General features: G+C 48.0%; 2 protein-coding genes across 3 annotated transcripts; both read left to right on the forward strand.

The window, feature by feature from the left end:
- Positions 1-3,791: 3,791 nt before the first annotated feature.
- On the forward strand, positions 3,792-20,209 carry LOC122391705 (probable ATP-dependent RNA helicase DHX35). Of its 2 annotated transcripts, none has more exons than XM_043385899.1 (15): positions 3,792-3,977; positions 9,568-9,651; positions 11,670-11,890; positions 12,308-12,490; positions 12,819-12,959; positions 13,379-13,529; positions 14,137-14,292; positions 14,751-14,897; positions 15,453-15,594; positions 15,915-16,198; positions 16,659-16,783; positions 17,127-17,261; positions 17,646-17,694; positions 17,931-18,084; positions 19,613-20,209. In XM_043385899.1, the coding sequence occupies exons 2-15, from the start codon at positions 9,615-9,617 to the stop codon at positions 19,737-19,739; spliced, it is 2,052 nt and encodes a 683-aa protein (XP_043241834.1). In that variant the 5' UTR covers positions 3,792-3,977; positions 9,568-9,614; the 3' UTR covers positions 19,740-20,209. The 2 variants fall into 2 exon arrangements, with proteins under 2 accessions (XP_043241834.1, XP_043241835.1); XM_043385900.1 differs by lacking the exon at positions 3,792-3,977 and adding an exon at positions 4,059-4,070.
- A 1,982-nt stretch (positions 20,210-22,191) lies between these two features.
- Positions 22,192-22,767, forward strand: LOC122391707 (acid-sensing ion channel 3-like). The gene is made up of 2 exons (XM_043385901.1): positions 22,192-22,231; positions 22,509-22,767. The coding sequence occupies exons 1-2, from the start codon at positions 22,198-22,200 to the stop codon at positions 22,748-22,750; spliced, it is 276 nt and encodes a 91-aa protein (XP_043241836.1). The 5' UTR covers positions 22,192-22,197; the 3' UTR covers positions 22,751-22,767.
- The last annotated feature ends 197 nt before the right edge of the window (positions 22,768-22,964 follow it).

Below are 22,964 nucleotides of genomic sequence, written 5' to 3' on the forward strand. Positions count from 1 at the left end.
TCAACTTGGAACCGTGAGTTACCAAGTTCTAGTCAGTGGAGTGTGGCCGAAACTCGAGCCGAGCTGGACTGGCCGTGTTTGTTCCCACACAGACGCAGACACAGGGCTGGTCTGACCCTGAACTCGGCTGAAACCCCGGTGCGGAGCGGCGCCGAACACCGGGTCAGAATACTAACTAACCGGGCGAGACGGTGTAGCAAGCAGTGAGCTCTCAGCGAGAGGGCCGTAGGGACGCGGAAGTTTCCGCAGTGAGAGCTTTTCGACAAAGAATGCAGCCGTGCAGCGCTGAGTGAAGGGGCGCCATGCGACTCTTGCCAGACATATGTAGGTATTCTGAAGTCAACTTTGTTGTTAGAATGAAATAAAGTACATAGATGTACTCGTACATACATGAGCATATAATGTTATAACTCTCAGTTTCACTCACTTCTTTGTCCACCAAAATGAGCCCTTATTATTATTTTTTACGAGAAACATTGCGATCCATAAAACGTCATGATAGGCCGATGGCCAGGTTTTCGAAACGTGTAGAAGTCGGTGACTCGGGCCTGACTCACCTGAACGTGAATGGGGTGACCGATGGACGTGATGGTCCAAACAGCATTCGGCCGCCTCTTTCCGTTCTGATGTCTCACGGCACTGGCGCTGTCCTAGCTGTCATCCCTCCTACGTACGGACTACGGAGCAAAATATAACTCGTACGAACCAGCACACCACTCCGGAGAACCAACACACTTTTCGGTGGAGCCAACGCACAACTCTGTACGGGCCAACACCACGACTTTACACACTACTCGGCCCGTGCCGCGTGCAGACTAGCTCACAACTCCGGCCGGTCGACCACGCACGCGGCCGTCCGTCCGAGCGTATCGATCAATAGCAGTGCTGACGGGCGCGAGCGGGCAATGGAAGCGCGCGAGCAGTGTGCGGTGTGCCGACGATCGCCAGGCCCGTCGAGCGCCCCTCACCATGACATTAGCAATAAAGGCGTCAGCTAATGCGTAAGCGTGTTCACTGTATGTCGACCTTCGCTCGTATGTGATAGATAGGTAGGTAATTGGTTACATTCTGCGATGCAGCATGCACCATACATAACAGGAAAATAAAAATATATTTGGAGCATGGGAGCAAACGACATGGGTGTCGTTTTGTATGGGGCGGTAGGGCCCGAGCCCTACCGGCAATAACTTTGGAGTTTTAACGTGAGCCCTATATAGCACTGCATGGTAAGAATGGCATTTGTATCGTAAAATTAACCTGCGCCCTGATGGGCTGATGGGGGGGGGGGGCGGCGGCTATTTTTTGCCCCCCCCCCCTCCAGACTTTTCGATATATCTCCAGAACCGCTGCGCCGATCGTCACCAAACTTTCAGTACCCTCTCGGGCATCAATTTTTTGTGACCACAATTTTTTCAAAGGCTATGATAGGCTGGCCGCAAATGACGTCAGAGTGACGTTATGTTCTGCCGTTTTCGACAAAAAAACAAGGTTTCGCGGGAAGAGCTGTCAGGCCTATAGCTTTGAAGATACAAAAAAAAAACGTTTGAGACATACCTAAAAGGTGTAGATTACCAGGGCTACAGAACAACGATCTCAGAAATTTGAATTTTTTTTAATTTTGACCCTCAAAAATCAAAACACTATTTTTTTTAGATATAATTGCCCAAAAATCCAAAAAGTTTTCTGATTTTCGAAAACGCGGAATACATGTGATAGCCCTTACCGATTTCTATTCACATATCAAATTTCAGATCGATACCTCTTTTTTTGGCCAAGGTATAGCGAAAAAAACTGTTCAAAATTGATGACGGCAAATTTTTAAACTCAATTTTAAGCGATTCTAGACCATCTAGCGCAAAACAAAGACCACCGTTAGACTCGCCGTGACGAGTTGCATTCAATGAGTACCCATTTTATGCAAAAATATCAACTTTGAGATTTGACCTTTTTTGACCTGACATTGACCTGACCTCCACCAGGATGTGATCTAAATTGTTCCTGATGGTCTTATAACCAACACTAGTTTGAAAATTAAAAATTGGCCATAAAACATGCATCACACAGCTCTAGTAAAATTGGGTTCATGTGCTGACCCTTGGTGACCTGACCTGTGACCTGACCTGGTACTATCAGTGACCTCTAATAGCAACATATGTACTAGGTAGGCAACTGACGACCTATCGCTGATTTTCGATAAAATGCGTTTTACTCGACGTTATAGCGCATTCCCTAGAAGACCTGTGACCGGCAAAACGTTTTATGTTTGACCTGACCTGTGACGTCATCGGTGATCCGAGGTCAATGAAATTAAACTTCCTTCGACAAATTTGACAGAGCTTTCGAACACCGTTTAAATTTTGCGGATCCGTCCAGTAGTTTCGGAGATGTACGAGGGGGGGGGACAAAAATAGCCCCCCCCACCAGGTCGCATTATAAACAGACACCACCAGGGCGCGAGTTAACCATTAGCCCTATCGATATTATTCAAAAAGTGACGCCCGTGAAGAAAGGCTCAAGTTACTTACTCCGTTTCTAAAAAACATTGATGGTGCAAAATGAAAGTTATCTTAGCCTATACCTACCCACTGACGTATGACACACTTCGTCGGACAGCTAACTCGGGAACCAATAGAGCTACAGCGCCGCGGAAAATGGCGTATTCGGTAGCTCTTACAGCTCTCTTTCTCCCACATGTCCGGTCAAATCTGCAGATTTGACCTCAGGTCCAGAAGGCAAACACTTTAAAAATTGCCGTTTTCACGAAACATGATTCTCGGTAGTCGGTAGTAACTTAGTTTTGACTCAAGAGAGCCGCGACATTACTTTTGCCAGGATCGTGTTGCTCTCGTCGAGACACGATGAATGAACTCTAAGTTGACCTTGAATGGTCATTTTGAAAATCTGACCTCAGGTCAAGATCATGACCTAATCGGAAAGGGTCATACCGTCATGCTGCATACCAGTTGATCCGAACGCAACTGACGTGTTTTCACCGCTCTAGAACGTCTACCAAAAGTTAAAGCAAAACTAACACTTTTGGTGACCTTTCTCTTTCAAGACCTGAGATGATATCAGGGGTACACAGAGGGATCACGGGTGCAATTTTCAGATTCAGTGTCTCATGTTCAGATACCTATATAAACCGATGTTTGCGAGGGCTTAGAATGACATTCGTCCAAAAGAGGTGCATTTCAGTTTTCTCCCATTAACTCCTATAATGGAGGCTGGAGAGGCCGCCAAATTGACCGATATTAAAAATATGTTATATGTATAGGTACGTTTTATACATACTGCTACCCTTATCAATCGCTGAAAGTTTCAAAGCGATCATTTAGTTGGTGTAGCTACAGCAGGCCTTTGGGCTTTTCTTAGATAAGGTCACTTGACATGACCTGGTAAACTGACCTGGTGAACTGGTCTGAAATTTTCACGTGTGGTTAAGATGTATAAATATGTGGCGCCGCCGTTTTTTGAGATATTCGAGAAAAACCTGAGAGGGGTGTGAAAACACCCCCTGCCCCCAGCACAGCGCGGGTAAGTTTCCAACAAGTTATGCGTCGGTCGGTTTGTTACGCCGGACTTTTCAGCCCCTAAATCTGACAAATTTCCCTTCATATTTATGCAATCTATCAGAGCTTCCATATTTCCATATATGACGCAGAAAAGACAGGTTCAAGCTGTTTTTTTCTGCTCGCAGCATTACGAATCTCGCGAGTTTCCTAGCAACCTCTTTCTATTTAAGCAAAAACCTGTTTTATAAGCTGGTTGCCATGCAACGAAAGAGTAAGCTCTGGCAGTAAACATCTTTGACAATTTCCATTCTTTGCCTAAACAATTAATTATTTTATTAACATGAAATAGCGGTTCGTAAAGATTTCAATTTTAGAGCGCGCTGTCAGCGTGCTCTCAGCCAAGGCCGTATAGAGATAGAGCCGCTCTCAGCTAAAAAGTTTGCAATTAGTTTGCAGCTAAAATAGGTAGGTTCCTAATTAAGTGTTTACCGGTAAATGTCAAGTTTACGTCCTAAGCACATTTCAATGATACATATACCGTGTTTACCTACTTACCTTGTATTAATTGAACTTTTTATGTAAATGGCATAAAGCTGATATAGGTAGTTCATATTTAAGATAGGGGTGCTGGTCATTCGCAGGCGGTTCGTATCTAAATTCTAAAAGGTCGCCAAGATAGGTAATATCAGTCGGGGGAGGTTTGGTCAATCGTTGTCATTTTTAGCACGTGCTATTTTTGTCACACGTGTTAAAAATGACAACGATTCTGCTATTTTTGACAATGATGAGGCCGATTTCACTCCTCAGCGAGGAAATCAAGATTTTGGAAAGATAAACACTGATTTTGGAAAAGAAGTGCTGCCACCTGGTGCAAGACGAAGAAGCCAGCTTTAATATGCCCGTTATTTGCATGGTAGGTTGTTTTGTGGCCTGAAGTTGGAACTTAAAATTGAAGCATCCGAAAATGATCGATATTGATCGAAAACATGATGTTGATGAAAAAAATAATGTTTTAAGTTGAGAGAGGAGGCAATTTTATCCAGATGCAGTAGTTTACATCTTGAAATTATTTTTGCTAATGACGGCTGCTAATTATCCCTCATTACATGGCAGTCGTCGTAAGCAAAAATAATTTCAAGAAGTAAACCACCGCATCTGGATAAAATGGCCTCCTCTCTCAACTTAACATATCATTTTTTTCATTCACATCATGATTTCGATCAATATCGATCATTTTCGGATGCTTCAATTTAAAGTTCCAACTTCGGGCCACAAAAAAGGGTATACTTCAACGTTGGACTACCATACAAACAACGGTCATATTAAAGCTGGTTTCTTCTTCTTGCACCAGGTGGCAGCACTTCTTTTCCAAAATCAGTGCTTGTATTTCCAAAATCGTGATTTCCTCGCTGAGGAGTGAAATCGACTTCATCGTTGCTAAAAATAGCTGATAGCGTTGTCATTTTTAGCACATGGTTGCCAAAAATGGCATGTGCTAAAAATGACAACGATTGACCAAACCTCCCCCGACTGATATCACTGGTTGAAAGCAGATTAACTTAGTTATTTGCTCGTGATCATCAACTGAAGTCTCTGTTGCATTGCCATTGCAATTGGAAGATAAAGTAGGTTTCCAATAAATCGTATTGTTTCACTTGGGGTTGTTTTTTAGCCAGCCAATGTTATAGGTATTCATGTCAGTAGTAAAGATGGGTCCTGTTCAAGTATCTGCAGCCGTTTTGGCTCCTGCGGTCAGAAAGGTGGGGCTTAGCTAAGCGGCCAATCACTGATTGAGGTGACTCGCAGACCTCAATTGCCACTGTCCTGATTGACTGCCTAGCTAAGCCCTGCCTTTTTATTGCAGCGGCCACAGACACTTGAACAGGGCTGAGGTTTTACGCTTCTTTTTGCAACCAAAGAGAGGTGCTATACTGATACCAGAGAAGAGAGATGCTTCTTTCTAGCCAAACCGAAACAAACCTAACCTAACCTTTAACCTACTACCTTAAACCTAATGTGTACAACCTAAAACCTACCACCTGGCACCTACAACCTAAAACTTACCACCTATGATGACCTAATGCCTACAAACCCACAACCTACATCTCTGGGTATAGCACCTCTCCTTGGCTGCAAAAAGAAGTGTGATGCCTGCTTTACTACTACCTTCATGTCTATACGTTTAATCAAGAGCTTTTGCAGTCCAATGATCATGCTAGGCAAGGATATTTCATTTCTTGTTTTGAAATCATTTCCCTTTGCAAGAATGCTTCCTTATGTAAGAACTGACAGTGCAGTCACCAGTGGCAAGGTTAATTCTCAAGGCAATCAGCATGCTGTGGGTCAGAACTAGGGCAGGGCAGGTACATAATTCCATCAAATGCTCAGTTTCTGTCTGGAGTCTCAGGCAAGTCTATGCAACTTTGATCTGATTGGTCAATGCGAATGTGATCAGCTTGGGCTGCAAGTAGTTTCTAGTCTCTACCAAAGAAGGAAATAGGTCTTCCTGTGTTAAATATCTTTGAAGTTCCTCATGTAAATATTCATTATTCTCTTTACTGATCTTTCTAGGCATAAAAACTCATAAAACTGTTGCAAAAAAACTTATTTTGGGGGAAGTGGTACCTATACTGGTAAGTGTAGGTACACTAAGTACTGCTTTCTGGTAAACATATGCTTTAAACTGGTAAATCTTTTGGATGAACAAAGGTTGATGAAAACCTGAACAATAAGAAATTCATAACAGATTTGTCTGGTTACCCAGTCTCCATTATTATCCATGATGCTTGATAGATGCCAGATATAAATAAAATCACTCCCATAAGTCCCACTCTATTTTCTGCAATATATTCTACTAGAGTACCTCTTGGCTGTTGCTCTGCACCTCAAATGCCACAGCAAAGCAACTCCAGTCTTCAGTGCTTATTGACATTGACCTCAAGTTGGCTACATGATGGATGGATGAAGGCATCATGGATGAAGTTAGAGTACCTGATCCATGGCTACATAGGTATTGGTTTGCCCTTGAGTCTGAATGGGTGATGCATGGTCAATATCTGTCAAAAGTAGAACAAAATTGTGACTCAAGTCAAAAGTGTTTCTTTTTGAAATCCACATAATGAAAAATATATTGATTACATACACTGAAGCAAAGCTGATGCTTTCTTCTAAATAATATCACAGAGCACACACAGCACATCAAATAATACATCACACAATTAATTTAACAACTAACAACAGCCAACTAACTTTCAACAAAACTAGATAAGTGTAAAACAATGGTTTTGTTGCGGTCCTGTAGTTCAGGTTACCTGCATTCAAATGTATACATAATGCACTGAGTACTTATACTGGTCAGTGGTCACTGATATTATACTGAAAATATGATTGAGAGCTCCTTACACAGGGGTGAGGATCCTCAGTTAATCTTCAATTCATCTTGGACATTGCCAACTAGTGTCCATGCCTAATCTATTTCAACTTTGATTAGGAACTTGTGACGATAGAACAGTCGTTTTGCTATACCACCGTATAACAGATCATGCTATCCCCTGCAGCAGTGCTCTGCATCCTTGTCGCTATCAAGCTCGCACAGCACATCCAACATTTTGGACACAAATCTCTGTCGCAAGGAGCGACCCACATGTATTGCGTCGTAGCACTCATCGATCACATTTTGTATGACGGGGTCGTCAGACTTCCTCAAGTCCTTGACTGGGCTGCAGACGCGCTGGGAGAAATCAAAACATTCTGGAAGCATGGATGACCACACTACCAATCCATCCACGTTAGTTTGTAATTCGTAGAAGAAAGCGTGCGAAGCGGTCAACCTTCTCTGGTAATCCGACTTTCTGCGCGAGCTTGTCACGTCGGAAGTGATGGCTTCCTCCAGTCGCCACACTACCGTGGTCTCCTTCACCAGTTGAGCTAGTACCTGTCGGATGCCGCTCACGTGCTCTCGCATCTTTAGAGTCCAAGCAATTTTGGACCTTTCAATTGGCAGTTGGACTGGTATCACACGAAGGTACCACATACCGCTATTTATCACCACGAGGTCGGGACATTCTGACGGCTTCTCTCGACACTCCATCACAAGACTTCTTAGCTTCTGCAAGAATAACGAGTAGAGTAACGGCCGTCGCCAATATTCTACTATAATCTCATCATTTTTCACGATTCTGCTGCACACAAAGTCCTTTTTCCCACACGCATCCCATGTGCAATACTTCTGCAGCGGGTGCAGGGGACCCGGTGGTATATCCTCCAGCCGAACGTCCGCGCCCGAAGTGCCGTTCCCCAGCTGGAGGAACGTGCGCAGCTGCTCCGTCAGGATTCGGCTGCGAGAGTCGCCGACGACCACGAGTCGCGCGGGCCGCCGCAGCCGCGCCGCCCGCCTCCGCAGGCACGCGTGCGCCTGGTCAGCGCCCAGAGAGCTGGAGCGACAGCCGCCGGTGAAGGGACCAGCACTCCGGTCCTCATCCCCTGGCAGGGAGTCGCCGATCCGGAAGATATTCAGACACCCTTCTGACGGCCGCTGAGGTCTCGCGATTCTGGACCGCCACCTCCAGAGAGCATGAAGAGCGAGCAGCACGATCAGAATTGCACCGGCGGAGTGGAGGCGCCGCCACCGGCGGGGGACGGCTGTGAGGCTGCCACACACCCCTGAACACGCCATCACCGCCCGCCAGAGCCTGCCACTGCAGTCTGGCATACCCGCACAGCGAGCATAGACGGACAGCGCCGTGCGGCGGCGGATGCCCTAACCCGCAGCTAACGGAACTCCCAAGTCACGTACCATTGACCTACATGCCCGGCTGGGATGGGACAACCACCGCTGCAGTCGCGCCGGCCGGGCGCCCGACCGTTAAACTAAAAGCGTCACCAGCGAGAAGGAACAGAAACACGAGATCGACACAAACAACGGGAAATGATGGCCTGCAGCGAGGGGGAATCGGATTGCTTTTAGACCGCTGTGGATATATTGGGCAAGAACGTTTGTTGAGCAAGTAGCACACGAATATTGTAAATAAGCAATTACATATAAAACGGACCGGTTTCGTCTAATGGCTTCATCAGCTAAAGCGATGAGTCAGACGACACTGGTCCCCTTCAGTTGAAATTGCTTATTTACAATATTCGCGTACTACTTGCTCAACAAATATAGGTCTATATTTCTGCCGTTATACAGAAGCATGCAGCAAATGAGAGAAGGAATATTTATGCGACTATAGATTATAGATAGCCAAATAAATAGCCACACGGATATTACTTCAGGCATCGGAATTGCTGCTGCTGTTGATTAGAAACGGAAAGTCGTTATACAGTCATCGTCCCATTGCGTGATAGTTTTTTGTGTGACAAAATCTAGGACTGCTTGAAGGCTATGCCTATCTCATCAGTCGATCGGAAATCATAGGACAGTGACTCGCGATGCTCCATACGATAGATTACGTCAATCATCAACATCGCCACGGTTCCCAAACTTGTACGGACACATATTCCGTCAGTCGTCGTACTCGTCAAAGGTGTTCACTCCACCAGTGATATTGTTAACTACATGTCAACCAAACGTTTTGGGTTTTGAATTTGAATGAGCTATCTAACGGAAAATCCAATTTTAACTCTCGCCCGTATTACCGTCTAACGTCTAACGTCTTTTACAGCATCTAACGTATAAAGATGGGTAGGGGAAGAGGTCCGTTACCCCCTCCCCCCGCCGTTTGGCCCAGGATCCAGCTAGAGCCTCGTGGAAAAGAAACTAGCGAGTGTTTTACAAGAAAAAAAAAAACGAGCGAGCGAAAAAAGCGAGCGTTTCCCCCGTGACGAAAGGAAGCCGATAATACTCAATGGCCACTGGTATTTCTAACTCATGCGGATTCTGAGGGCCAATTCCGGCCCCGGTGGCTCACACTACATAGCCTCATAGGGCGTCGTTGGGTTCTGAGGACTCAATTTTACACATGCCTTGAGGGCCTCAATCCGGCCTCTTAGGGCCCCTGACACAATTGTGACTTGCGAGAGCCAGTATCTTGACTGCTACTATTTTCTTTTTCAGAATAAACACTTCGGACTTCTTTTCCTTGACAGAGGAGACCAACCAGGATGGCACAACCGGCTAAGCCTCGTTTCTGGAAACCAGGTATATGTAGGGGAGAGTGGGGTAATTTGGCCGGTGGTGTAAATTGGCCGCCCCCACCTGTACGAAAGCTGATAAAAGTGAATGAAATAACTTTAGTCTCTATTCATTTGTCATCGGCAGAACTAACTCGAGAACAAATGTCAAAACTTTCCCCCTCTTAGTTTTATTCAAAATTGATAAAAGGTGAATTTCGTTAGAAAATGGTAACTTTTACTTCCGTTTAAAAATTTGTATAACATGAAGTATTTGGGCTGTAAACGAATTCCAACATTATAGTGCCATTTTTTAGGGTGTTCAGCGGTTCCAAGAGCAATTTCATCTAGTTCTGTACAGCCATGACGACATTATAGACAAACATTTTCAGAATGGCAATGTGGGGTTATTTGGCCGGGACTAGCGGGGCAACTTGGCCGGCGCGTTCAGAGTCACTATGCTGGGACGGCCGAGTTGTCATGGTCAATTATACCATAAAGGACATAATTCATGACCAACTTTGACTACCTTGATGCCATATTTCCTATTGGACAGCTGTAAGGGCATGTGACGTCATCAAAGGTTATCTAACGCTTTTTTTGCTAATAAATACTTACAGAAAAAAAGATACAGCCGCGCAAATGGTCTCATTGTGTTCAGCTCGTCAAGGCGCATCGAATGATATACATGATGACCTTGGACTCACGTAACCTTGAGGTCAAGCGACCTGAGGTAGCGTGACCTGAAGCCAACCTTTGACCTTGACCTCTCGAAGTCAACACATACATGTTTCAATGCGGAATGACGAGAGAATTACGATGGTACTTTTAGTTTTGGCCTAGCTTGATTTCTTCAAAAGCTATTCGTAAAAAACTGTCATCGCATCTAAAGCCGCTTTTTTGACTATTTTCGACCCCTGTGACGGCTGAGTCAACCTCCAAAATGCTTCAAATGCGTCGTAGGACACACGTCATTGCTGAATGTGAAGCTGACTCGCCTATAACAAAAATCAGGGCCTCAAACTAACACCGGCCAAATTGCCCCACACCCCCGGCCAAATAACCCTGCTAGTGGAGCAATTTGGCCGCTTTGCAGACCTTTGTAATACGTCACAATTTCAATATAAGTGGTTAATCTATCATTTCAAGTTTACTGTCCAAGAAAGTAAAATGTATGCCACACCTGTCAGCGTTGAGAAAATGCAGAAATGTGTTGTCGATTTTTAGTTACATCGTTTTATAAAAAAGCGGCCAAATTACCCCACTCTCCCCTATGCTATGTCTCACCACTGAAATACATGAGAATTGCTTGTAAGCAGTCGACCACAGGCTAGCTGCTAGGCATTTATGTGATGGTTGTCTATTTGTTCTTTTTTTACGATATATCCTAAAAGAAGCAGCGCTTTTTGTCAAAAGTTGTTGATTTGGGGTATTTTGTTTTACTGCCACTTTTCCAGAAAATAGTCAGTCACTCTTTGTGGGTCCGAACTCCGAACGTTTTTTTTCACTCTTGCCCTCTGTTTAGGCTAGAGTGTCAATGAAATATATGCTCTGAATTTCTGAAACCTTTCATCTCCCTCTGTCTGGCCGAGGGAGCCGGCTAACCATCGTTCCACCCCCGCGCCTCCCGTGGAGGGTCGGGACTCACCAGTCACCACAGCCGCTTAAACACGTACATATGCATCAGCCTCTTCAGTCTCTTAGTTGGCCTGGAAAACATAGCATTGGAAAACAAACATAACCCATTCCCCTGGCTTCTACTGCCTGGTTTGGAGGCGTTGGAGCTGGAACTTTTTCATCAAGTCTAGAGGAGGCTGACTATCCCATACTAATTTCAAGTGTGTTGCACTTGAGCTGGGCTTATTGTCTTAAGCACACACACAGAAATACTGGACTTATCTCCCCTCCTAACTTGCTTCATCATGCCTGAAGGCGCTGGACTTGCCCTCCCTTCTCTCTCTTTCGACCAGGCACGAATACGCCTGGCTCGCACTCCTCCTGACATGCCTGAATGCGCCCGATTTACCCTCCCTCTCCTCCTTCCAGGTACAGAGGCGCCCGGCTCATCCGAGGACAGATCCGACGCCGACCCACTACAGAGCACCACCTTCATATACAACCCACACGTATCGCTCGGCCTGCAGCAGCAGCGTCAGCGACTGCCCGTATTTGGTCTGAGAAACCACCTGCTGCACGCCCTGGAGGAACACCAGACCCTGGTGCTCGTGGGGGAGACGGGCTCGGGGAAGAGCACCCAGGTGCCGCAGGTGAGCGGGACATTGGACAGACTCGTCGGGTATTATAGGGAGGCTCGCTCACTTAGCATTTTGTGCAATATGCTACATAGACTCTTATCGTACAATTGTGTAGATCTTGGAGGTTCTTTCATTCTTTTCGTTTTGTTTTTCATTTTGATCTTTTGCAAATCTTGTTTTATCTTGCCTTAATGTTCTAGTCAACTCCATTGTGTTCTTATTTTGTTCGTTTCTTTTGACCCTTTCTGTCATCTTCGATTGCTCCTTGATGTTGCTCGTTCTTCCTAATTCCCTCTTTCAGTCATCACCTCGCACCCAGCCTCTCGCTCGCCACAGTAATACCCAGCCTCTCGCTCTCCTCAAAATGAGCGAAAACCGCAGTCGACGCGCCCGTAAACCCTAATAAACAAACCTCTCGCTCTCCCACAGTACCTGCACGAGGCCGGCTGGACGGACGGCGGCCGGCTGGTGGGTGTCACCGAGCCCCGTCGGGTGGCCGCCACCACACTGGCTCAGCGCGTGGCAGACGAGGTGGGCTGCCTGCTGGGCCATACGGTCGGATACTCCATACGGTTCGACGAGAGATTCGACCCTACCGCCACTCGTATCAAGGTGGGTGAGGAAATACCCGGTGGAGTGGGTGGGTTTCAACATTTTTATGTTTATTTGAGCGGTATCTGTGGGCTCTTGATCTGTTTTAGGTTGTAGGCTAGGTATATTGGCCGAAGGAGTATGAATAAAATGCGCATGTATTATTGGTATTCATCCGTCTATCGCTGTTGCTTTATTCTTCATCGAGAGGAAACCTGTTTGCATATTTCCTGAAGGTGCCATTGGTATGTTTTCTGTCGTCTGGTACCGCTGACTAGTTGTGATGATTTATCTCTAGGTGACGGAGACGTTTGACCCTATTATACCCGCATCTCCCTCTGTTCTGCAGTACATGACGGAGGGTATCCTGATCCGTGAGATGATGGCCGACCCGCTGCTGACCAACTACTCCGTCATCATGCTGGACGAGGTCCACGAGCGAACCATCAACACAGACATCGTCATGGGACTCATGAAGAAAATACTCAAGGTTAGTGACTCGTGAGAAAAATACTAAGGTTAATGATCACGATCACAGTGATCGATGGTTTAATGCGAGCGATAGAATTAGTTTTAACCTACATTTACCAATGTGCCATGATGTCTTTTCGTCCTGCACATAGTTTAGATAGGTACATCTTTTACTAACATTTCACTATTTTGATGAAAAATAGGTTCTATGTCGCTCTTATTTTATCATGATCATATCGATGCGTCTTCTGTTGTATACATTTTCTGCCAATAACGCTTTTCGGGGGATGTAGTTCAGCCATTGATGTGGCTGTGTCATGTGATTTTTTAATGCCAATTCACATGATCGTCGCCCATCTACGTCTTTTTCTATTCTCCGACCAGTCCCCAACGTTTCAGTTCTCACCCCTGACCATTGTCCTCCCCTTGCTTCCACAGAAGCGGCGCGACCTGCGTCTGATCGTATCATCGGCCACAGTTGACGCCGAGGAACTGCGGCGGTTCTTCAGTCTGGACGGCGACCGACCGTCGGCCACCATACTGTCGGTGGATGGGCGGCAGCACCCGGTCGAGGTGTACTACAGTCTGGGTAAGGACTAATTGGAGGGTAAGGGTGAGCTGATAACACGCGGTCGAGGTGTACTACAGTTTAGGTAGGTACTGAGATGAGGATAAGGGTATAGGAGACGGGGAAGATCCACAACACCCTGTCGAGGTGTATTACAGTCTGAGTTAGTACTGGAAGGTTAGAGGGGGTATAGGGGACAGTGGATGGGCGACAACACCCTGTTGAGGTGTACTACAGTCTGGGTAAGTGCTGAGATGGATGGAGAAGGGGTAGAGTAAGGGACAGAGGAGACGGAGAGGATGGACAGTACCCGGTCGAAGTGTATTACAGGCTGGTTCAGTACCGCAGGAAGGGGGAGAGGGGATATCGGTGACAGTGGACGCCAAACGCTCAACAACATCCTGTCGAGGTGTAATTGCAGTTTTGTGTATTGCGATGAGGATTGCAGTTTAGTTTTGCAGTGCTGAAACGGCGGGTATGAGGTACCAGATGGAGGGAAGGAGGAGGATGGTTGGAACGGTAGATGACGGGCAGTATACTGACATTGCGCTACTCACGGCTGTATTATCATCTACTAACAGCCGATGCCCAACGTGTGTTAGTAACTGCTGTATTACCCCTATTACAGAGCCAGTGCCAAACTACATCCAGGCGTGCGTGGACACCGTGTGTCGTCTGCACACTACTGAGCCGCCCGGAGACGTCCTGGTCTTCCTCACGGGCCAGGATGAGGTGGATGAGGTGGTTAGGAAGCTGAGAGAGGCGCCCGACACGCCCAGGAAAGGTACGGAGTTAGGGAAGAGGTTCGGGGCTTATTGTGATTGGGTTCTGCAAGGGCGCCTTCTGCGATGAATGCACTGATTTTGGGTTTTTGTGTGCTGAACTGATTTTCATCAATCAGACATGCGTTGAGTGGTTTGATCATGCATTATGATGTCAATTGTTGAGTATGTCCAGTTCAGTTTCGCAATGCAGTTCGGTTAGTTCTGAGCCAGAGAGTGCTTCTTACAGTACTAAGACCCGTACTGAGGCTTGTCATTGCCATGGCACGTCATGCAGTCACTTTGCTTTACTCCTGTTTCTCCAACCCTCATTCCATACACTGACTGATTGACTTAATCTCACCCCTCCCCCCCCCCCCCAGCGCCGATGACCACTGAAGTCCGGGCGCCCAAAAACCCCAATTCATCATCAGCATCACTCTCCCAGCATGACAGTGACTCCCTCTCCTCACACCGACAGACAAGCTGCTACCGCTGCCAATGTACGGCGCGCTGCCGAACGCCGACCAGCTGAGGGCGTTCCAGAGGGCGCCGCAGGGCCATAGGAAGGTCGTGGTGGCCACCAACCTGGCAGAGGCCTCCGTCACCATCCCGGGCATCGTTTACGGTCAGTAGTGCTTTACATGGTGATTCGCATACTGACTGTATGTGGGTATGTGTGAAGGACCACATTTGCGTGGCGAGGATGCAGTAGAGTTGGACCAAAGTTTGACCGCCCCCTTTTCAGTTTAGTGAAACTGAGGCTGCCTCTCATATCGGTGTGTTTGTGAAAACTGGCCTGAAATCTCTGCACCGAGCTCGTTAGTCGTTGAGCTAACGTGACATCTACTCTGTCCATATACCGGTAGTGGGGAGCAGAGGCCAGTTTTACCAACAGAAAAATAGCCGCCGGCCGGATTTTTTTGCCTAAAGACCGCTTCACATACGGAGCGTAAACGCGATGGGCCTGTAAGAGGATAGGGCTTTACCGTTTACGCTCTGCATGTGAAGCGGTCTTTAAACAAAAATTTCCGGCAAGCGGCTATTTTTCTGTTGGTAAAACTGGCCTCAGGCTCATGAAGACAGGCTATCTTCCTTCATTGCCTGTCCATAAAATGGGCCTGGCACCACTCAATGTGTTTTAAAGACTGCTGACCTAGCGTCTCTTCTGTCCTTCTACCAGTGGTGGACAGCGGTTTCGTCAAGCTGCGCTGGTACAACTCGGACACCCACACTGACTCACTAGTGGTGTGTCCCACCTCGCGGGCCTCGGCCGAACAGCGGGCGGGACGCGCCGGCCGCGTCAGGTCCGGTAAGGTCTACAGGTGAGGTGACTGTCCCACTGCGGCTGAGGCTGATGTTGAGGGGTGTTTTTGTGCTGGGGCAGTAACGTTTTCAGGGGCATTGGCAGCGCGTTGGTGTGGGTGGTCTCAACGCAACAAATTATTTCGAAAGTGTCATTGTATAGTCTGGATTAGCCCGTCGGTGAATCTGACCTCATATCGTACCCGGAATCAGAGGTGGGCCTCATAACTATACCACATCCACAGCATTATGGACTGTTTCCGAAGTCTGATCTTGTCTCATGCAAGACAATATGCTTCGTAATATGCCTGGAGTCTGAGTTGGTCTGTTCTTGTTCCAGACTGTACCCAGAGTCTGAGTTCACCTCCCTGCCGGAGCACACGGTCCCAGAGGTGCGCCGTTCGGACCTGGCCGCCTGTCTGCTGCAGCTGCGCGCCCTGGGCGTCTCCAACCCGGCGCGGTTCGCGCTGCCCTCCCCGCCGCCGGCCCGTGCCGTGCTGGCCGCCTGTGAGCTGCTTCACGCGCTCGGAGCGCTGGATATGAGCGGGGCGCTGACGGAGACAGGCGCCGCCATGGCCGAGCTGCCGCTGCCGCCCACACACGCACGCATGGTGCTGGCAGCAGGTATGGCATGGGCAGCGGAAGAGAACGGACGATACCCCACTCATACAGGCTTTGATGGTGTCTGAAATATTATTTTTCATTGATGTTATCTGTCTTCAATTGTGTACATTGATAATGACCGTATTGTGTGCATTGTAGTGTACATTTGTGTGTAACTGTGTAGTAAATTGATTCTGTTTGAAATACGCTGGCCTAAAATTTGATGCAAATAGTGCCTTTTCTTTTTCCTCCCACACGTCATGTATGTCTCAGTAGATTGAGATTCGGTGATCCGATACATGGCAGGTCTACACCGGCTACCGGGCTCCAAAAGATCCTTCCAAGATCCCTCCTTCCATCACCATCAATCCCCAACCCTCCGCCTGGCTGACCTCCCGTTGGTGTCTCTCCCAGACGAGTTTGGCTGCGGGAAGGAGGGCCACCACCTTCCCCGACTGACCTCTCCTTGTGTCTCCCGCAGACGAGTTTGGCTGCGGAGAGGAGATTGCCACCCTGGTAGCCATGCTGCAGGTGGACCAAGTGCTGCAGAGGCCACGAGCCGGTCAGGCCCTGCTCAAGGCCAGGATGGCTCATCGCACCTTTGAGGTGAGACTCCGAGAGCAATGCCAGCGAAGTTTCAGTTGGTGTTACAGTGTCAGAGTGGCAACAGTGAACGCCTTAGAAGGCCGATGGCCGTTAGGAGAGCTGAGTATATGTACGGTTAACTTGCCAAGATCAATCGCATGCTACACAGTACACAGCGTGTCCCGATTAGCTTCAATGTACCCAACCCCTGCATTAGTTATGCAGCCCCTCGGACAGTTCATCTAGCCCCTACCGGATGAATCACGCAGTATGTATTCCTTCCAAACTAGCATTGTGCTACGTTATGTTGCCGCGCTGTGTGTCTCGCGACAAACTTATGGTCACCGTTCTTTGCTCGTCACAGGTGGAGGAGGGTGACACCATCACCTACCTCAACATCTACCGGTCGTTCGTCAAGCGGAAACGCTCCAAACAGTGGTGTGACGAGCTGTTTGTCCGCTACAAGGCTATGCAGCGAGTGGAGGAGATCCGCTCACAGGTCGGTATTGTGTTCGCTTGACGCAGATCACGAGGCAGACGAATGGCAACAGCACCAGATTACTGGACCCTAGTCCTGCTCACTCGCATGACCAGCTCATTTGTCATTGATCGGTGACTTTGGCCTATCAGTGTTCAATGCTCAGTTCGGTGAATATAAAAGTAGCTCACCAAATAGAATCTGCTCTCATTCCATAGACCAGAAGTGTCTCACTTTGTGATCTAAGTCGTAGTTGCGAACAGCATGTTGCCGTTTTTTGTAATCTGAAGTTGAGAAAACCTGTTAAGTTCCTAGCTCCTGCAGCAATATTCTGTGACTACTCGTTCTGAAATTAATGATGAAAACTGGATCAGCGGCTGTAATCTTGGTTTGCTCTCTTCCCAGGTTCTGAAGATGATGAAGCACGCCGGCTTTGAGCCCAAATCATGCGACGGTAAGTCCGACATCATTAGCATTCCAGCATCTTTATGTGTGCGTGATCCCCATCGGTGACTTCAAAACTGGATTATCGCGAATGGAAGCTGTGCAATATCTTATTCTAAAGAATGAATATTGTGAACCGCTTGACGAACTTCCCTAGCATGTGTTAACATGTTGGATTACAAGTATCGATTTGTATTTGTTCGTGTTCTCGCTAACCCCCTTTTCACCATTTTGTCCCTTTCACAGGCGACGTGGACGCGGTGAGCCGGTGTATCACCGCCGGGTTCTTCCCCAACTGTGCCTACCTCCACCACAGCGGGACTTACCGCACCGTGAGGGGGGACCAGCCGCTGGCGGTACACCCATCGTCGGTGTTATACACCGTCAAACAGCCCCAGTGGTGAGTGGTACACCCCTCGTCGGTGTTATACAATGGTGTGTAGCTCCAGTGGTGAGTGGTACACCCCCTATCGGTGTTATACACCGTCAAACAGCCCCAGTGGTGAGTGGTACACCCCTTATCGGTGTTATACACCGTCAAACAGCCCCATTGGTGAGTTATACACCCCTCGTCGGTGTTATACACCGTCAAACAGCCCCAGTGGTGAGTGTTACTGACAGTTTACGTCCCTCGTCGGTGTTATACACCGTCAAACAGCCCCAGTGGTGAGTTATACGGACAGTTACACCCCTTTTCTGTGTTATACACCGTCAAACAGCCCCTGGTGGTGAGTTGTAACCCCACTGACAGTTATACGGACCCGATATCGACGCTTAAACACCGTCAAACATCCAAAGTGCTGATTGATCGTAGCTATCTCTTCCCTAGTCGTAAATTCTGCAGTCCTCACGATAGTGAAAGCAAACAGAGTGTTAATCACGTATTTTTTTAATTTTCTTGCAAAACAGATAGCCTTGATATGCTTTCATACACTTTGACACAAACGAAGTTCCAAGGCAACGAAGTTGCCTTGGAACATGATCGTTCTCATACTTTTTAGATACATTCAGCACACTTTTATTTTCCTTTTGATACACCTTTTTCATTTTTTTGTTTGCAGTTTGTCAGTATTTCTAATAATGTTTTCGTTACTTAGTTGCGCTGTTTTGCGTAGTGGATTATTTCATTATGAATGATACTGATCGTATCACTACTATCAGCATCAGACCTCATAATGCTCCTTTGTTGATGCGTAATACTGAACGATATTATCCTGCAGTCTACTTATGATTAACCTTACCTTTTCTTATTAACCGCATATGGTGTTATTGCATCATTATTTCCCATCGCCCATTCCCTAAGGACCGTACCGACTGTATTGTGCATAATTAGATGAATGCACATTAGCCTTGTGACGAAATTACGGTGAACCACGGGCGGCGCCGTCTTCGCGCCAAAATAGCCCGCCAGCGCTCCTTAGCGTCTTATTTACCCGCCAATATTTGTTTTCATCGATAGTGGATCTTAGTTTTCTAATTCCATTTCTACATTACATCACAAATCAATATTTTGTGTACCTGTCAGGACTCGTGATGTTAGCTATCCTCCTACTATGTTCTTATTTCCTCATTACAATGTGGGTACTGTTTCATTTAAACGAACTAAGTTTTTGAGAGTTTTGTTTTTGAGAGTTTTTAGAGTTTTGCTAGTGTCTGTTACTGTCTGAGCACAGCTCTCTGTCTGTCTGTCTTTCTGTCTGAGCTGTGCCCGTCTTCCTTTCTGAGCTTTGTCTCTTGGTCTCCGAGGGTACTATTCTCTGAGGCGGTCCACACGGGTGACCGTTTGTATGTCTGTCTATGTCTTCCTCCCTGTCTGAGCTATGTGTCTCTGTCTCCCAGGGTGCTCTTCTCTGAGGAGGTCCACACGGGTGTGTATGTCTGTCTGTCTGTGTACATACCTGTCTGAGCTATGTCTCTCTGTCTCCCAGGGTGCTATTCTCTGAGGTGGTCCACACCAGTCAGCCGTTCATGAAGGACCTGACCGTCATCGACCCTGCCTGGCTGACGGAGCTGGCGCCGCACTTCTATCAAGTCGGCACCGTGGGCGATTCGTGATGGGATGGGACGGCTTAGGACGTCATAGGATAGGGTGGGACTAAACCAGACGGGACGCAACCTAGCGAGACCGAGTGTTGATGGGACAAGGCGGGACTGAGGAGGTGGCATACTGGCTGGCGGCACATAAATGTGATAGCTCGAGGTAGCATCGCAGCTTCTCTGAAAGGTGTAATGTGAAGAGTACTTGTTTTTTTTTTCCTTGTGCCTGATGCCAGGGGCGACAAATGGAATTGCCCAAACTGCAAAGAATACTGTGTTTCGTGGATTCATGGGAAGTCGAGTATATGCCAGTTGAACTGTAAGTGTTGACAGTGTCCGTATTTATGCATTGTAATGCATACGTGTCTCATCGCTGATTTTTACCTCCTCTCATCGAATATGGGTCGTGCCTGCCATCATTGTCACATGTGATATGTTTGTTGTCTCTCATCAGCTCACAAAAAGGCATATACATTTTTGCTATTCAATCTTTTGTGTGATGATAAATGCTGATACTCTGGTGAAAGCAGATATCTTGTCGAACGAGTTGGAACTGATTGAATTTAGTTCACTGTCTGATTTCAGTGGAAAAGTTGTGTAAGAACATACCATATTGGTACATTACTATTAGGGTAGCTAATTTCGATGTTTTGTCTACATGTTTTTATCGCTGACCCCATCTACAACATAACTGACAAGCTTCACTTATTTTGATTGACTGGCAATGAGCGGCCGTACGCACCACATAAATCAATATTGCTACAATAACTCATTACCTTGGTTGTGTTGGACCACTCGCGAAAATTGGCCTCCGGGGACCGTACACGCGCTGGTAACTGAAATGACTCGACCGCGTTCAGTCGACATTTGTCGATCAGTAGACTGAGCGAACGGTGGGAAGACGCACACGACAGCACTTGGGACTATACTCCAGTGTGGGACAGTCGACTGGGCTCTGTCACTGCTTCTCAGTGAGCTTCGTCGACTGGGATAGCAGTTCCATTCTGCCGATAGCTGGAGTGCTCTCTAAAACGCGAAGACGTCCGACGCTGCAGAAGTTAGCTTTGGATCTGCTGAGGAAATTGTCTGGTGAGTTACATCCTGTGAAGTCACCAGGCGTCCCCTCGCAATGTCGCCTGACCTGCCACGTCTCTGGCGATCCACAGCCATCGTTCTGCGTGTGATCTGCTTCATCCTCCTTCTGGTCATGTTCTCCTTCAAGCTGATCGACTTTCTGCACCGCCCTGTGGTATCTGAGACGCGTGTAATGCCCGCTGCACCACCGGCCATCACCGTCTGTCCGGCTGATCTGAACCGAACAGCGCTGTGGGAGCTGGATGACATATGGACACTCGGTACACTCAGCACTGAGGAGGTACTGCACGCCGCGGCTGGTACGCTCCAGTGTGTGGTACTGGCCTGTCGGACTGCCGATGGGGATGACTGCTCTCCGCCGATAGAGGAAGGTGATGAAGAGAGATGTCGGCTACCCGGAGGTGGGGTTGGTGAAGGAGGAGGACGATGGCGTGACCTTGCACCCGGGATGAGTGGTAATTTAAGAAGAATTCAGTTTGAAGACACGGTGACCGATACGGCCTCACTGGACCGGGAAACCGCCGCTCGTTCGTCGCCGTCTCAGCAAACTCGTACTCAAACTCAACACACTGAACCCGAGCTACAGCAGCGGCGTCGATTAGACCTATCAGGCCGCTGGAAAAGCCGTCGTGTGCCGCCCGGCCTAACCTGTCACACCTTAGACCTGTCCGACCTGACCCAGGTGGCCGGAGCCGAGCTAAAGCTGACTCTCCTCCTCCAATCAGACTTCCTCCATCCAATGGACGGCTTCTATCGGCTGTTTTTTCACGGCGAGCGCTCCCCCAAGACGTGGTACGGTCTCAGTCAGGTCAGCTCCTACAGTCTGGTGCTGGATCAGATGTTTAAGGAGCTGGTGGTGACACAGTCGGAGACCGTCAACGTGGACCGCGGCGATCAACCCTGCCAGGACGATCCGCACTACGACAGAAATCAGGTAAGACTGCTTAACCTGGCACCGTTTCAATCAGTGCAGTGTGAGGTACTGGTAGCTTGATTTAGAGGTATTCTTCCTACCATATTCAAAAGAACTGTCGATTTGTTATTAAACATACGTTCACTGTACAGTGATCAATCGATCACAGAATAATATCTGCGTTTGAGGAAAAGCAAATTCCTGGCTCTATGTACCCCTTTTAGTGGCTACAGGGTTGATATCTGAAGTCAATGCCTTATGTCTCCCACTCAGTGCCTGCTGGACTGCCGGTCGCTGGCGGCCTTCACCGAGTCCAACTGCAGCGTCCAGTGGGGGGCGACCAGCGGTGGCGGTCTGCTGGCCTGCGTCTCCCGGACCGAGTACGAGGCGGCTGTCCGAGCCTGGCAGCGGGCGCGGCCCGACTGTGGCCACTGCCTGCGGCCCTGCCGGACCCAACTCATCACAGTGATGGAGCATCCGGCCATGACCGGCGTCGGCCTCAGTGAGTCACGGCGTGCGCTTCGAACGGGAATATCTACTTCTAGTGGATATAAAATGTCACAGAACTGGTACGCTGGTTGAAATTGCGATGGTTAGGGATGCGTTTTTGCAAAGCATGCTCATTCGTTCTTTGTCCTCTGTCGTTATATGCACGAGGGTACTCAGACGTGGATCTACCCGAAATCGTCGTTTTGAAGTCGCGTCTAATCAACTTAGTGCTCAGCGTCTCTTCACATGCCGCTTTCTCCATCCCTCATGTTCTTCCATTCATTCTCCAGGTCCCACGGTGGACATCCAGCTGCGCTTCAGCCCGGAGCGTCTGTCGGTGCGGCAGCGGCTGGCCTACGAGCTGGTGGACCTGCTGTCCGACCTGGGCGGCGCCTTCGGCCTCCTGCTCGGCTACTCGCTCATGAGTCTGGTGGACCTGCTGGACGCGGCTGTCGGCTGGAACGAGCGGCGCAGGCGGCGGAGGCCGGCGCCGGGACGGACCGGGCCGCTCGTACTGAGATTTTCCCGCTAAACTACACATTGACTCGCTCGCCGCTTGCTCGTTAAATATGTTCACAATTTGCCAGCACCGCACAGCATTGACAGTGAACACTTGTCAAAAAACAAGTGCGTAAAAATGGCAAACGTCCCGGTCATACGAGTATATTCTCCACTGCCATTACTAGGTCACCTACATTTCATATCTTTAAACTTTGAGAAACAAAACTTTATGAAAAGTTTCATTT

This window comes from Amphibalanus amphitrite, unplaced genomic scaffold (genome assembly GCF_019059575.1).
Source record: "Amphibalanus amphitrite isolate SeventyFive unplaced genomic scaffold, NRLGWU_Aamphi_draft 000450F_arrow, whole genome shotgun sequence".
Lineage (NCBI taxonomy): Eukaryota > Metazoa > Arthropoda > Thecostraca > Balanomorpha > Balanidae > Amphibalanus > Amphibalanus amphitrite.

Excerpts from the sequence above, each read along its gene's own strand:
- LOC122391707 (XM_043385901.1), top strand. The coding sequence starts at position 22,198 with ATGGAGCATCCGGCCATGACCGGCGTCGGCCTCA. Across the intron at positions 22,232-22,508 it reads CATGACCGGCGTCGGCCTCA|GTCCCACGGTGGACATCCAG; the intron begins GTGAGTCACGGC and ends TTCATTCTCCAG.
- LOC122391705 (XM_043385899.1), top strand. The coding sequence starts at position 9,615 with ATGGCACAACCGGCTAAGCCTCGTTTCTGGAAACCAG. Across the intron at positions 13,530-14,136 it reads CGAGGTGTACTACAGTCTGG|AGCCAGTGCCAAACTACATC; the intron begins GTAAGGACTAAT and ends CCCCTATTACAG. Across the intron at positions 16,199-16,658 it reads ACGCATGGTGCTGGCAGCAG|ACGAGTTTGGCTGCGGAGAG; the intron begins GTATGGCATGGG and ends TGTCTCCCGCAG.